This window comes from Fusarium redolens (assembly GCF_020744475.1).
Source record: "Fusarium redolens strain MPI-CAGE-AT-0023 chromosome Unknown BKA55scaffold_10, whole genome shotgun sequence".
Lineage (NCBI taxonomy): Eukaryota > Fungi > Ascomycota > Sordariomycetes > Hypocreales > Nectriaceae > Fusarium > Fusarium redolens.
This window is the reverse complement of record NW_025763673.1, coordinates 517,965-533,696: the sequence shown is the minus strand read 5'-3', so window position 1 is coordinate 533,696 and position 15,732 is coordinate 517,965. Positions and strand designations below refer to the sequence as shown.

At 55.2% G+C, this 15,732-nt stretch overlaps 1 protein-coding gene across 1 annotated transcript; it reads right to left on the bottom strand.

The window, feature by feature from the left end:
* Window positions 1-14,353: 14,353 nt before the first annotated feature.
* On the bottom strand, window positions 14,354-14,674 carry BKA55DRAFT_515326 (uncharacterized protein; the record flags this gene model as incomplete). The annotated part of the gene is made up of 1 exon (XM_046188011.1): window positions 14,354-14,674. The coding sequence occupies one exon, from the start codon at window positions 14,672-14,674 to the stop codon at window positions 14,354-14,356; it is 321 nt and encodes a 106-aa protein (XP_046047945.1).
* Between the last annotated feature and the right edge of the window lie 1,058 nt (window positions 14,675-15,732).

The window sequence follows — 15,732 nt, the reverse complement described above, 5'->3', positions numbered from 1 at the left end:
GCGTCGATAGACCACACACTATCCAGCATATCAACGGCACAAATGGCGCATCTTATCGAGCCTGTTACCGTCCATCGCAAATTTATGTATGTATGTATGTATGTGTATTTTTCGTCCGGGGGCCGTGAGGCCCGTAAAGTCCCCTATTGGGGCACAGGACGTGCTGAGCTAGAGTCTCTAGTGCTAAAATCTACGTAAAGCTTTCGCAAATTACAGAACAGACCACTATCCAGCATATCATCGGCTCAAAAGCGCGTCCTGTCGAGCCTGTTACCCGTCAGCGGGATGACCAGGTGCGAAGAGGGCGTCGGCATGACCGCACGAGGCGGCCGAGCCGTGAGAATAAAGAAAAGAAACAAAGAAAAAGGAGGGAAAGGAAGATAGAAGGAGAGGAGGAGACACAAATGCATCTCCGATCTGCCTCGTCTAGTAACGAGTGCATATCCTTTCGAAGAAGGCGCTTGACTTGGTCAACTTGATGTACTTGTCGAAGTTCCTTCCTATTGCGAGGTTGACCGCCGCAGTCGGCGAGGGGACGAGCCTTATTCGACACTGCCGCGGTACTTTCCTGCAGTAGAAGACATGGTCAGGTGCTTTGCGTCGTCCGCACGAGCAAGTCATCCGCGCGTCGTTGTGGTTGAATCGTTCGTGGTATGCGGCGAAATCCCCATGAAGGGACCTTGCCGCGAGTAGGTGGTGCAGGGCAGCCCGAGGGAGCGAGAGTTCTGGTGGGCAGCGTATAGTCGCCTTGAGATTCAATCTCTTATATTGCTCGGGAACGGAGGTTGTCCACCATGTTTCGAAAGCTTCTTTTGGTTTCTGCCTCGCCACCTTTCGCAGGTATGCTAGCGTCGGCTGAGCGCCTTCCGGTTCTGGCAGCGAGGACGCTGCCTTTGCTAGTTTATCGGCTTGTTCGTTGCCGGGAATGTCCGTGTGGCCAGGTATCCAGCGCACTTGTGTAGCTCCGTGTGATGCAGCTAACGCCTGGAACTCGACGAAGACTGCTTGTGAAGAATCAGACGGTGTGCCCCGTAGGCATGTGGCGGCTGCCAGGTTGTCTAGACAGACTACAATGTCCCGTGCCGCCGATCCTGGGAGGTTGAGAGCGGCCTTAAGGCCCTCCAGTGCTCCTGTAGCTTCAGCGTCAAAGACCTCGGCAGATCCAAGACGGCCCGAGCCGTCGCAGATAGAGAGGTCCTTCTGGTGAATGGCGAAGCCATAGCTGGCTGCTCCCTCCGAGGACAATGAGCCGTCTGAGTATACGATCCAGGTGGTTGGGTCTACTGCCTTAACCCACTGGAGGAAGGCCTCGGCCGATTCCTCTTTCGGGGCTGTCTGTAGGGGTGTATCTTGTCCCTTGCCGAAGCATTTCTGCATGAGGGCTGGTCGTGGACAGGGTGCGAGGAGCTCATTGGTCCTCCGAAGACGGGTTCTGAAGCTGCTCTCTGTTGGAGCTTGGTACTTCCGCTTGATGAGCTGATGGTATGTGGGTTGCCTGGGTGGAAGCGTGCGCTTCGCGAGGGGGTGAGCCTCATCAAGGGATTTGAGCCGGGCGGAGAAACGGTATCGACGTGCTTCAAGAAGCTGAGTGATAGGTGGTATCCCGCTTTCCCGATGGAGGATGGCGATTGGGGTCGTCTTCCAGACAGGGAGTATAGCTCGCATAGATTGAACTATAGCCTTGTTCATTCTCTGCAAGAGATGTTGGATACCTGACGGCCGGTCTTTAGACGGTAGCTCCCACCGCGGTCGGGTTGCCCCTGGGTACCATACTTCGGTGCCGTAGAGCAGGACTGGTTCAACGCAGGCCCTGACGGCACTCCGTACAGCGCTGGGAAGCGGGCCGTGTATCGTGTTGGTGAGTCCTCGCAGATGGTAGGCGACAGCCTGTGACTTAGCCGTCCACTTCTCTGCGTGGACTCGGAATGACAGGCTGCTGTCCAGCCAGATGCCTAGCCAGCGCATTGCTGCCTCGGGGTGCTTCTCGACATCGCCATGGCGTATTGCCGGTGCGGTCTCGAGCTTGCTCCGAGAGAAGTGCATGACTTCGGTCTTCTTGGGGTCGAAAGATACCTCGTTTGCGGCGCCCCAGCGGACCATTTCTTCGACAGAACGTGATGCCGCAGCGGCCGTTTCCTCGACCGTGTCGCCGACGCACAGGATGGCTGTGTCATCTGCATAGCCGAACCGGCCTTGAGGGTTGCTCAGTCGGTAGATGGGCTCTGTATATAGCAGAAAGAGGATCGGCGATACCGGCGATCCCTGAGGGAGACCGCACTGGAGAGGAGAGAGCGGGGTGATTGTATCTTGGTACCTAACACAAGCAGATCGGTCATCCATAAAGGATCCGGCCCATCGGGCGAGATGTTCGGGCCAGCCCTGTTCCCGAAGTCGCAGAATCAGTCTGTTGCGCAGGACAGTGTCGAACGCGCCTTGGATATCCATCGTGACCAGCGTGGCCACCTTCTTGCAAGCAAATGCCTCCTCAATGTCGTGAACTAGGGCGGCTACGAGGTCTGTCGCAGACCTCTTTGGAAGCGCTCCAGCTTGTTGCGGGTGAAGGACTCCATAGTGAATGCATGCCCACGCGAGACGGCGCGCGACTAACCGTTCCAGTCCCTTGCCGAGACAGGAGAGCAGAGAGATTGGTCGCCAGGCTCGCGGGTTCGTCAGGTCTCTGCGTCCAGGTTTGGCGATCATGACCACCTCGGCCGCTCTGAAAGGCTTTGGGTGGTGGCCCATGGCCAGGCACCCCTCGAAGAGGCGGCGAACGTGTGTTCCGATAATATGCCATACTGCTGTGAGGAGCTTGACTGTGATGTTATCTGCCCCCGGCGATGTATTCCCGGTGCGGAGGGTCGCATCCTGTGCTTCTTCCAGGGAGATTTCCTGCGGGAATGGGATCGTTTTGCGAGGGCTGACCTCGATCCAGGGATCTTGGATATCGTCCTCAGCAGTCCGACGCTCTAGAGTCGCTCGCCGGAGCGCGTTGGCCTTGTCGAGCTGGGTTTCGTAGACCACGTCGTCCACTTGGAGTGGAGGCGGTTGGAAGGCTCCTGGCGATCTCAGCCATCGGACGGCCTTGAAAACGGAGCTGCTATCTGAGAAGCTGTTGATTAGGTTCCGCCAATAGAGCCTTTTGGCGCGGCGGACCACACGATGGAAATCTCGCTTGGCTATTTGAACCTCTTGGTTGAATCCGAGAGGGTACAGCCTTCTGATCGGCCGATACCCAGCAGCAGCAAGGGCGCACTCTTCGGTCCACCACGGAGCGTTGCGTGCCCCCTTCCTCGCAGGCCGGCCCGCTGCCTTTGCTGCTGACTGCAAGAGGCTCACTAGTGTGGATGCGAGCTCGTCTAGTTCTAGTGGGCTCGAGGCGGCGACGGGGATCGCCGTCGATCCCAGCTCTACGATTTCGACGAAGCGCTTGAGCTCGTCGTCTGTTGTTGCCCGGATTTTGCCTGGCTGTGTTGGGGCCGGCTCGACATTTGGGAGCGTTAAGCTAAGGGTGAAATGATCAGAGCTGGTGGCTAGGTGGTCCTCGACATTAGCTTCAGCGAGAGGTACATTCGAAAAGGCGAGGTCGATGGTGTTTCCATGTGGGTTTGTGGGGATGTCTGAGGTGTTCAGCAGGCCGAGGCCATTTTCTGATGCCCAGGAGGCAATCTCGTGGCCGCGGTTCGTAGTTAGACCTGTCTGCCATGTGTGATGTCTAGCGTTGAAGTCGCCTGCCACGAGGCAGCGATCAGGGATCGGCCATTGCAGCAAAGTATCCAGCGCATCCCTTTCGTCGTTCTGGCGATAGAAGTTGACTACTATTGTATCGTTGACCGAAAGCCACAGGATATCGCGGCTTTGGTATGGTCGATTCTGATCTGTCGAGAGCTTAGAGTCTCGGCGGACGTACGTCATGACTCTAGGTCGAGTGGAATTGCTGTTCCAGGCTTCGACTGGAGAGTAGGTGTCGTATGCAGGATGGGTCTTCGTGAGGCAGCGGGAGTTTGCAGTTGTCGTCCATGGTTCTTGGAGGAGCACGATGTCGTATCGTTCAGAGTCTGCCAATGCAAGGGCACAGTCGTGGACCGGGGGAATCTTGCCGACGTTGGCTTGAAAGACCCTGAGGGTCTTTTTCTCGCATCTTCGTGCTCGCGGGCGCCTACTCGTGCCCATGATCGTGGGGACGCGTGATCAGGGCGATGCGGCGCTTCCTTGGGGACCCGGGTCTTGGGTGCTCGGGTTCCTCCTCTGCCTCGGGGGTAGTGGCCACCATGATGCAAGACGGCGCTCTTGACGCGGCCGGACTGGGAGCCTGAGGGCTCGATCTTTCTAGGGACCTGGCGCTATCCTGCTGTGGGCCGTTTTGCTGTAGATCAGGTGCGTGCCGTTGCGCTTCTACGTTGCGCTGGCGAAATGTTTCAGCGCCCACAACTCGGATATGGTCCCTCTGTTCTTTGGTCAGTCGGCGGAAAACGCCATGTACCTTCTTCGGGCGTGCTGGGCAATCGGCGAAGTTGGCGCTGTGCGGGCCGAGGCAGTTGGCGCATTGCTCGGGTGCGGTACAGCCCCCGGAGTCGTGGCCGGCGGCCTTGCCGCAGCGTTTGCACAGGGGGAGTCGATGGCAGGTACGTGACCGGTGGTAGCCCAAGCATACATTGCACTGCCTTGGCCGGTCGGTTTTCTTGATCAGCCTTGCTGGTCGGCTGCTGAAGAGGCGCCAGTATTTCTTGACTGGCTCCAGGAAGGACACAAGTAAGGTCTTCGTTAAGGGGTTGTCAGGTTGATGCCGGGCGGGCCGTATGTTGACGGGTTTCTGCCCTGTCTGGATTTCTATTTCTTCGTCCACGGCTGCGTCGCTGTCCGCTTCATTGCCATAGAGGTCGGTCAGCTTGCGAGGGTAATCTGAGACCAGGTAGGTAAACCACTCATGCCTGGTCTCTACGGCGGCGGCCCCTAAGTCGGGTGCCCATTCAGTCTGTCTCTGCACGAGGAGGTCGCGAGTGGTTATGTCGGCGGTAAGGACGGCCCATCCGGACCTGACTTGGAGTACGCGCGGGATCTTGCGTGGATCCACTCCGAGTTTCCGGGATATATGGGCACGGATTGCGTAGTCGTTGTGGGCCCTGGCCGGAGCTTCGGCATCCAGCCGGATGAAGACACGGAGATCCACTCGGAGTGGGGCGCTTATGGTCGGTTGTCCCTGGCGATGAGGGGGCTGTTGTTGTTGACGTTGTTGTTGATGGTGTCGGGGTTGGTGGGCAAGGGCGTTGTTTGCAGCCGGGAGCGAGGCCGCGATGGCGCTGTAGGTAGTAGGCGCGGGAGCAGATTTGGCATCAGTGAGCGCCTGATTCCAGGAGTCTAGGAAGCTGTCGGCAAACTTTTGAGCGAATTCCCGTTCAGGCCCAGTGGTGAACTGTTTCGCTGCTTCTTCGAATTTAGCGCAGAAGGCCTGAAACACCTTCAACTTGGCATTGTACTCCTCCGCACGGTCGCGTGCGAGCTTAGTGGCTGCTTCAATAAGGGAGACTGGTTGCTGTTCAGTAGTCGGGGCAGGGTCAGAGGAGGGGGCGGGATGGGCGAGCTGGGCCCCTTCCGTGGCCGCAGCAGCAGAGATCGCATTGAGAGGCGAAGACGGCGTTTGAGCCGTCCTCCCGAAGGCGGGCGGGACCCCAACAGGTCCATTCACGACAGCGGGGCTGTTTTGTAAGAGGGCAGTGCGGGCTCCTCGATTGAGATTGGCAGGAGTATGGATTCCCAGGTCAAAAGGGTCCGGGACAATAGGCGGGCAGGAGGTGGCGGATGCCATCGCCGTCGCCGTGGGCTGCGCGAAGCGCAGGATTGTGGTTGTTGTGGTGCACTTGTTAAGAAGATTGGTGTAATTAGGGCTACTTTCTTAACATCTGCATGCCAAGAAAGTAAGATGACAAAGGAAGGTGTATGCCATCGCAAATTTGACTGTCGCTCGCACCGCCTCCAGGTTAGGTCTCCACTTTGCTCCGTCTGACGCCGACTTTCCACCTAGAAAGAAGGAAAGGTTGCCCATCATGTTTTGTCCTACTCGACGCATGGCATCACGCTCTGCTTCCCATCTTGTGCATCGGAACAGAAAATGCTCCATTGTCTCTGGTCCACATCCACATTCACACATGTCCGACTCTGCGGCCCCGATCTTGTTGAGGTAGCTGTTGATCTTCGCCATTCCCGTGCGGAGCTGCGAGAGCACTCCGGCTTCTCGTCTCTTGCAAATGTCGTATAGTGCTTGCGTATGTTTGCCTGGTAGGGCCCGATCTATCCGTTTGGAGTAGTTGCCTACATTGTTGGGTAGTTTCCGTTGCTGATGCAGCTGCGACACTGCCAGCCTGAGCCGCGTGGAGCGGGCCTGGTACGGTAGCGATTGCGGCGTGCATCCCGCTCTGGTAGCCTTCTTGGCTTGTCTCTTTGCTTCACGAGTCATGCTGAGGTCATCGTCTCTGGATGGTACCCAGATCATCTTGACTCTATTGTTTCCCTTTCTCAGTCGCTCGATGTGCTCGTAGATCTGACGGATGGAGGTCTGGCCTGATTGCTGTTGCGGTCGGGCAATCGCCTTGAGTGACGACTGGCTACTTGACAGCACCGTAAGCTCTCGACATTGTAGACCATCCGGCATGCATCGCAATGCCATCGCTATCGCCTCCAGCTCGGCGGTGTACGGGTTCTGATCGTCTCGTGACCCGAGCGTGGCCGAGTACCTGGCCACTATCCTGTCTGTTTGACCAGGCGATCTTTGGGCCACGATGCCGCCCATACCCACTAGACCTCCCCTGTCGGAAGCACTGGTCGCGATGACAATGTCGTTGACGTTCTTTGCAGCTATTTTCGCCGCTTCACGATCGGCCTCGCGTACAAGCGGCACCCGGTTGTACCACGGTGGTACCGCATAGGCCTCAATCGTTTCCATCCGCTCCGTTCCGCTGCCTTCATACGCAAGCGCCAGCTTCTTCAACGGTGACATGTATCTTCGACTCGCCGACACCTTGAGGGCTGCTAGCGGGTGCGTCTTTGGCACCGTCTTGATGTTGATGTACATCCGCATGCCTGCTTGAGCATGTCGCTCGCATACCGTCTGTATGTTGGCTTCTGCCTCCATCACTGCTGTCGCGACTGTCCGGAAAGCACCCGTGATGGCTCGTGCTCCTATCTTCTGAGCCCTGTTGAACCAGCTCAGTGCTCTTTCGTTTCGTGCATGCGACCACACGACCGAAGCGTAGTCCATCGCCGGAGCGACGGTCGCCGTAAACAGCTGCCTAGCCGTGCGTGGAGATAGCATCCTCAGTCTTCTCAGGCACATGGCCGCCGTGAGACCTCTGGTGGCCGCTTCAGCCATGTGTTTCTTGAATCTTAGTCCTGCATCCATGATGACGCCCAGGATCTTGGCCTTCCGCTTCGGCTTGATCACATCTCCCTTGATCGTGAACGGTATGCGGCTGGTACGGTCGATGACGCGGGTAAAGTGCACGATGGTCGTCTTGTCGCACTCAAATGTCGCTCCGCTGCGTCTTTCCCAGTCCAGTGCACGGTCGATGATGGCCTGAATGCCCTCTCTGTTGTCTTCGGCCGGAGAAGGGGTTAGTTGGCCGTCTGTCTCCATTGGATTAAGCATTATTGATTGAGGACGACTACGCGCTGTGACAAATAAACATCAACAATGACGCGATGCTTGGTGTTGTGGGGCTTACAGGGGGTCAGCGCACTGATATGTGAGCTTGTATGATGGCTCTGATTGGCCTGGTCTAAGTGCCAGATGTATGTTATGTTATGTATATTTTTCGTCCGGGGGGCCGGAGGCCCCAAAAGTCCCCTGATGGGGCACAGGACGTGCTGGGCTAGAGAAAATCGGATCTATCTAAATGCTAATTACAGAAAGCTATTGGTTACGATGGGGTTAGTCATTCGCGACGCGAACCTAGACTTACCCTCGAAATCCAATTTCTACAAACGCGTCGACAGACCACGCACTATCCAGCATATCATCGGCACACATGGCGCATCGTATCGAGCCTGTTACCCGTCAACGGGATGACCAGGCGTGGCTGCTAGATTGCAGCCGTTCAAAGCCTGGTGTCAGGAAAGCTGGGATCAGCCTATACACGCGGCAGCTCGAGACTGCCTCAAATGTTCTCGGCCGGGTGAAGGGCGTGTCAGCGCCCTTCATCTGGCCGAAGACATGTAAGAGAGAGAAGTGTGACAAAAGAGATATGAACAGATAAAGAGGGAAGGAGAGTCGCAAGTGCGTCTCGGGCCACGGTCGCCTAATAGCGAGGGCAAATCTTTCTAAAGAACGCGCTGTTCTTGGACAAGTCGACAAATTTGGTGAAATCTTTTCCTATAGCGAAGTTGACCGCTGCATTCGGTGAGGGTGCCAGTCTCATCCGATAGCGCGGCGGTATCCTTCGGCAGTAGAAGATGTGATCCGGTGCTTTGCGTCGGCCACATGAGCAGACCAGGCGTGCATCATCGTGGTCGAATCTCTCGTGGTACGCGGCGAAGTCCCCATGACGGGATCTCGCTGCCAGCAGATGGTGCAAGGCTGCGCGCGGGAGCGAGAGCTCCGGCGGGCAGCCTGTAGTCGCCTTGAGATTGAGTCTCTTGTACTGCTCAGGAGCGGAGGCGGACCACCATGTCTCGAACGTGTCCTTCGGTTTTTGTCTTGCGATCCTTCGTATGTAAGCTAGCGTTGGGTGAGCACCTGCGGGCTCGGGGAGCGATGATGCTGCTTTTGCCAGTTTATCGGCCTGTTCGTTGCCAGGGATGTCAGTGTGTCCTGGTACCCAACGGACTTGGACGGCTCCATGCGATGTCACCAGAGCCTGGAACTCGAGAAAGATGTGCTGAGAGGAGTCGGATGGTGTGCCTTGCAGGCACGTGGCGGCCGCCAGGTTATCTAGGCAGATGAAAATGTTTTGTGATGCTGATTCTCGCAGGTTTAGGGCAGCCTTGAGGCCCTCCAACGCCCCGGTAGCTTCAGCGTCGAAGACCTCAGCAGGTCCAAGGCGACCCGATCCGTCAAAGATAGGCGAGTGGTCCTGGTGAATGGTGAAGCCGTAGCTTGCAACCCCTTTCTCGGACAGAGAGCCGTCCGAGTAGACGACCAAGGTGAGCGGGTCGAGTGACTTGACCCAGCGGAGGAAAGCCTCAGCTGTCTTCTCTTTCGATGCTGTCTGTAGTGGTGGCATCTGTTCTTGTTGGAAGCGTTTCTGGATGAGCTTGGGACGCGCGCACTGCCCGAGAAGCTCGTCTGTGCGTCGGAGACGTGTTCTAAAGCTGCTTTCTGCTTGTGCTTGGTATTTGCGCTTGATGAGATCGTTGTAAGTAGGCTGGCGCGGTGGCGCCGCTCTTCTCACAAGAAGATGGGTGTCGTCGAGTGATTTGAGTCATGCGGAGAACCTGAGTCGTCTGGCTTCGAGCAGTTGATCGACTGGTGGTATCCCACTTTCTCTGTGCAAGATGGTGATGGGTGTCGTTTTCCAGACGGGCACTATAGCTCTCATGGATTGATTCAAGGCCTTGTTCATTCTCTGTATGAGATGCTAGTTACTAGACGGTGTGTCTTTGTTGGGCTGGCTCCACCGCGGCCTGTTGGTGCCCGGGTACCAGGCTTCAGATCCGTGGAGTAGCACCGGCTCAACACAAGCTCTGACGGCACCTCGCACGGCACTCGGAAGAGGGCCATGTATTGTGTTGGTGAGTCCTCGCAAGTGGTAGGCGACGGCCTTTGCCTTCGCCGCCCACTTCTCGACGTGAACGCGGAATGATAGTCTGCTGTCGAGCCAAATGCCAAGCCAGCGCAGAGCTAGCTCGGGGTGTTTCTCGACATCGCCGTGACGTACTGCCGGCGCGGTCCTGAGCTTACTGCGGGAGAAGTGCATCACTTCGGTCTTCTTTGGGTCGAAGGAGACGCCGTTTGCCGCGCCCCAACGCACCATCTCTGCGATGGAGCTGGATGCCATGGCGGTAGTCTCATCTACTGTGTCGCCTATAGACAGGATGGCAGTGTCATCTGCATAGCCGAAGCGACCCCAGGGATTGCCTAGTCGATAGATTGGCTCAGTATAGAGTAGGAAGAGTATCGGCGATACCGGCGATCCCTGAAGGAGCCCGCACTGGAGGGGAGAAGAGGGCGTGACGGTATCCTGGTACCTGACACGCGCAGACCGGCCGCTCATGAAGGAGCCGGCCCAACGAGCCAAATAGTCAGGCCAGCCTTGCTCACGAAGGCGCAGGACGAGCCTGTTGCGCATGACGGTGTCGAAAGCACCTTGGACATCCATCGTGACTAGAGTCGCCACCTTCTTGCGTGCAAACGCTTCTTCGATATCATGGATCAGGGCGGTCACCAGGTCTGTCGCAGACCTCTTGGGAAGCGCCCCAGCTTGTTGTGGATGAAGGACGCTGTAGTGGACGACTGCCCAGGCTAGACGGCGTGCAATCAGTCGCTCTAATCCCTTGCCAAGGCAGGAGAGCAGTGAGATAGGCCGCCAGGCCCGTGGCTCAGTGAGGTCTCTTCGCCCCGGTTTCGCGATCATGACCACCTCCGCCTCCTTGAATGGTTTCGGATGATGGCCTGCGGAAAGGCATCCTTCGAACAAGCGGCGGACATGTGTCCCGATGATGTGCCATACGGCTTGGAGAAGATTGACGGTGATGTTGTCTGACCCTGGCGATGTATTGCCTGTCTGGATGGTCGCACACTGCGCTTCATCTAGCGAGACCCCGGCTGAGAAAGGAATCAACCTAGAAGGAGATACTGGTGTCCAAGCGTTTATGATGTCGTCCTCCGCAGTTCTTCGTTCCAGCGTAGCCTGTCGGAGTGCGTTGGCTTTGTCCATCTGGGTTTCGTACACGACGTTGTCAACCTGCAAGGGCGGGGGCTGAAAGGCTCCAGGGGATTTCAACCATCGGACAGCTTTGAAAACAGCGCTACTGCTGGAGAAGTTGTCGATGAGGTTCCGCCAATACTGCCTCTTAGCCCGACGGACCACACGATGAAAGTCTCTTTTGGCGATCTGAACGTCCTGGTTGAAGCCGCAAGGGTAGCTTCTTCTGATGGCCCGGAAAGCAGCCGCAGCGCAGGCGCACTCCTCCGTCCACCAGGGGGCTGGACGTCCGCCTTTCCGCGAGGGCCGGCCAGCTGCTTTCGCTGCTGATGTTAGTAGACTTACAAGTGAAGACGCGAGTTCGTCCAGCTCCGCAGGGGTCGAATCTGTGAGGGGGATTTCCGTGGCTCCCAGGTCTACAATCTCGACGAATCGTTTAAGCTCGTCTTCCGTCTTAACTCGGATCTTGGCCGGTTGTACCGGAGTCGATCTGATGTCAAGGAAGGTCAAGCTGAGCGTGAAGTGGTCGGAGCTAGTGGCGAGATGGTCCTCGACGGTAGCTTCGGCCAGTGGCATATTGGTGAAGGCCAGGTCAATCGTGTTGCCGTGTGGATTTGTCGGGATATCTAGAGTGTTGAGAAGGTTGAGGTCATTCTCTGACGCCCATCCTGCTACCTCATGGCCGCGGTTCGTCGCTTGGCCCGTCTGCCAACTACGATGCCTGGCATTGAAATCGCCAGCAACGAGGCAGCGTTCCGGAACAGGCCAGCGAAGCAGCGTGTTTAGGGCATCCCTCTCGTCGTTCTGGCGATAGAAGTTGACTACCGTCATGCCGTTGATCGTGAGCCAGAGAATGTCGCGAGTATGAAAGGGCCGGATCTGGTCGGCGAGAAATCTTGGGTCTCGCCTGACATATGTCATCACTCTAGGCCGAGTGTCGTTGCTGTTCCACATGTCGACTGGCGTGAATGTGTCGTATGCCGGGTGAGTTTTGGTCAGAAAGCGGGTCTCTGTATGAGTCGTCCACGGCTCCTGCAGGAGTACAATGTCATATCGTTCCGAGTCGGCCAGCGCCAGGGCGCAGTCGTGGGCCGGGGGGATCTTGCCGACGTTGGCCTGAAAGATCCTGAGCGGCTTCTTGTCGTTCCTTCGTGTCTGCGAGTGTCTATTCCTAGTCATGAGGACGAGTGATGAGAACTATTCGGCGCTTTCGCGGTGAGCCCGGCCTGGGATGCTCAGGCTCCTCCTCTGCTTCGTAACCGACCTGGGGCGTTGTGGCCACCATGATGCACGATGGTGCTCCTGATATAGCTGGGCTTGGGGCACGAACGCTCGGCTGCTCTTGTGATGCGGCATCCTCGCCTTGTCGTTCATACGTGCTGTTATGGGCTTCTTGGTGCAATTCCGGTTGTGCTTCTCGCTGTCGTTGTCGGTATGCCTCCGCGCCTACGGTCCGGACATGTCCTCGCTGCTCTTTGGTAAGTCGGCGCAGCACGCCGCGCACTTTCTTCGGTCGAGCTGGGCACCTTTTAAAGTTAGCCTGGTGAGGGCCCAAGCAGTTAATGCACTGTTCTGGCGCAGCGCAGTCATCAGTAGAGTGGCCGATCTTGCCGCAGCGTTGGCAGACTGGCCGTCTATGACAGTTGCGGTCAAAGTGAAAGCCCCAGCACGTCTCACACTGTCTTAGCCGGTCAGTTTTGTCGACAAGTCTGGCCGTGCTGCTGCCAAACAGCGACCAAAATCTCTTTGTGGGCTTCAGAAAGGACACAAGTAGGGCCTTGGTCAAAGGGTTGTCCGAGAATTGTCGCGCCGGGCGTATGTCAACAGGCTTGAGCCCCGTCTGCATTTCTATCTCGTCGCTGACGATGCTGTCACTATCCACCTCATTACCGTGAAAGTCGGTCAGTCTTTGGGGAAAGTCTGAGACCACATAGGTGAACCATTCTTTGTTCGTTTCTACTGCTATAGGTTTCAGTTCAGCGGCCCATTCAGCCTGCTTTTCTACAAGAAAGTCGCGTGTTGCCGAGTCGGCAGCCAAGACGGCCCATCCAGACCGGACCTGGAACACCTGTCGGATCTTGTCCGAGACGGCGCCGAGTTTCTCCCGGATTAAGGTCCGGATGGCATAGCCACTGTGGGCCCTAGCCGGGGCTCCGGCATCTAGACGGATGAAGACACGGAGATCTTGTCGGAGTGGGGCGATGGTCGGCTGTTGCCCTTGGCGATGAGGTGGGTCGGATTGTCGGTGCTGCTGTTGTTGCTGATGGTGTTGCTGATGGTGGCGGTGGGCTGGGCGAACGTGGGCAGCGGGAAGCGAGATAGCGGCGACGCTGCTGTAGCTGGGCTTGGGGGTCGTAGGTCCGGAGCCGGAGAGCTCTCGTTTCCAGATGCCGGGGAAGCTGTCAGCAAGTTGTCTAGCGAAACGGCGTTGCGGTCCGGTAGCGAATTGCTGAGCCGCTTCTTCAAACTTGGCGCAGAAGGTTTGAAAGACCATCAGCTTGGCGTTGTACTCTTCCGCGTGTTCTCGCGCGAGATCATTGGCCGACTCGATAATAGAGATTGGTTGTTGTTCAGAGATCGATGGTGAGTTGGCACGCGCAGCTTCTTCCGTAGCTGCAACAGCGGTGGCGGCGATAAGTGGTGAGGATGGAGTCTGGGCCATCTGCCTGGGAACGGGTAAAACACCAATGGTGCCATTCACGGTCGCAGGGCTATTCTGCAAGAGAGCTGCACGGGCTCCTCGATTCAGATTAGCGGGAGTGTGGATCCCTAAATCGAAGGGGTCTGGGGCAGGGGGCGGGCTCGTCGAAAACGAGGCCATCGCCGCGGCTTGCGACTGCGCAAAGCGCAGGTTGAGTCGTTTGTTGTGCACTTGTTAAGGATTTAGGTGTAGACAGGGCCACTTTCTTAACACTTGTATGCCAAGAAAGTGTGATGACAAAGGAAGGTTGTCTAAGGCAAAGCATACCCGCACGGATACCCGTGCAAATAAGGGATCCTTATGTTAGCATCACAAAGGAGCCTTACACTTATATTTACAACAATTATATGTATTTCACAGTAGTTATAGCAATAGAGAAGCTATTATAGTGTTTATTAAAGCCCCAGTTTAGCTAGAAACACCAATCTACTACTCCCTTACTGTCTCCCTATCCACATCCACTCAACTTGGCCCTTCTATTCACATCTGTAATATGCATCCCGTGCTGTGCTGCAGTGTAAATAGTTGGTATATGCATAGTCATACCAACTGCAGGCGTTGGCCAAGTCGTTCCTGGGACCCCATTGCCTGCTCTGATAGCTGCGTCTTGCTGCTGAAGGATATTGGGAGTCCAGAAAGGGTTCACATCAGGGGCAGAACGTTATTGGCGAGCTTGAATAGACTGTTAAAGGTGCCCCATGTGCCAGATACCTTCGACTTGATAGCCGCGAGGAGTTGTGACCGTATGGACTGGCGGTCCGATAGAAACATAGGTCATATTCTGAGCAGCTTGAAGCTGCTAAGGAGTGAGACCAGCAACAGTTGTTGGAGCACCCGGCGTAGTGTTTTGAGCCAACCACGCATTGTGATCAAAGAGCGCGGGAGCAGGCTGAATGGTATTGATGTTTTCTTGCCCCGTGAGTATAGCCTGCGGAAGAGGGTTGGTAAAGCCAGCAGCCTCTCTCACGAGAAGGGCACTATTATTACCGGGCATGTTGTTAGGCTGTACAGGTTGAAGGATAAAGCGGTTGTTGTTATTAGCTGGGTTGCCCCCAGCAGAAGTGCAAGTGTTATCTTCATAGACTTGGACTGGAAGTCCCTGACCGTTGGGGAAAGACATAGTGATATCAGTTAACTAAGAAATGTAGATATTATGGTAGAAGAAGTCTATTACTACAAGAGAAAGGCTTTATTTATATACTCAAAAGCATAAGGTGATTCAGATCTTCTATCAGAAGCTCTAGCATCATAGCAAGCTACAAGATATTAATCACTACTATAAGGGGAGTTATCTAGTACTTTCAGATAAGATCTAATATACTGATTTACTGTCAATATAACTATTTATCACTGCTTTTACTGTTGTAACTAACTATTACATCTAAGGATAAAAGGGTGCCTTTATAATACACATGTAGTGGTGTTTGTTTATAGCTCTAATTAGTAGTTACAGCCTCAATTGAGTACTACCCTATGACTCAATAAAAAAGCAAGGAAAGTGAATCAATATAACTTCAATTGTGCTACTCGAAGATACAGTATTCTTTCTCTTTTGAATGATATATATAACTTTACTATTAACTGCACTGAAATAAATTTAGTTGGTGGCCATCTGATTATCATAATATGCCTGCTGTATCCGACCATCTTCCTCTGCTGCACGCATACTATCTTCAATGCCTCTTCGACCAGTATACTGAGCCCTTTGAGCCACTGCATAATATACCCGCTCGTCTTCCTTATTCTGAAAGTCAATATATGCATTTATTTCCTCTTCAGTCCAGTCCCTTAGCTTCCTACCATTAGCAGCTTTCACATAATCCCCCATTTGACCTAGGGTACGGGCCCATTGATGATTAGACTTCGGGTACTTCAAACGAAGCTTCATTGCCTTCCGGTACAGCTTATCAGTCCTGCGGCGTTGAGGCTGCTGTTGATACCATCTCTCGCGGTCTGATATATATCGTCTGTAGATAGCAGGAGCACTATCATATGCCTCGGGCATAGCTACTGTAATGCTTGTAGTTTGACGGGCACTTTGAGGAGAGGCACCTGGAGAGGGCGTTGTTATCGGTGTAGAAGTAATAGTCATTGTGCGTGTTGTTGTGTGTGTTTCTGTCTCGGTTACTGTAATAATAGTAGGTTGGGCTATATCTGACTGCAATTTAGGATCTATAT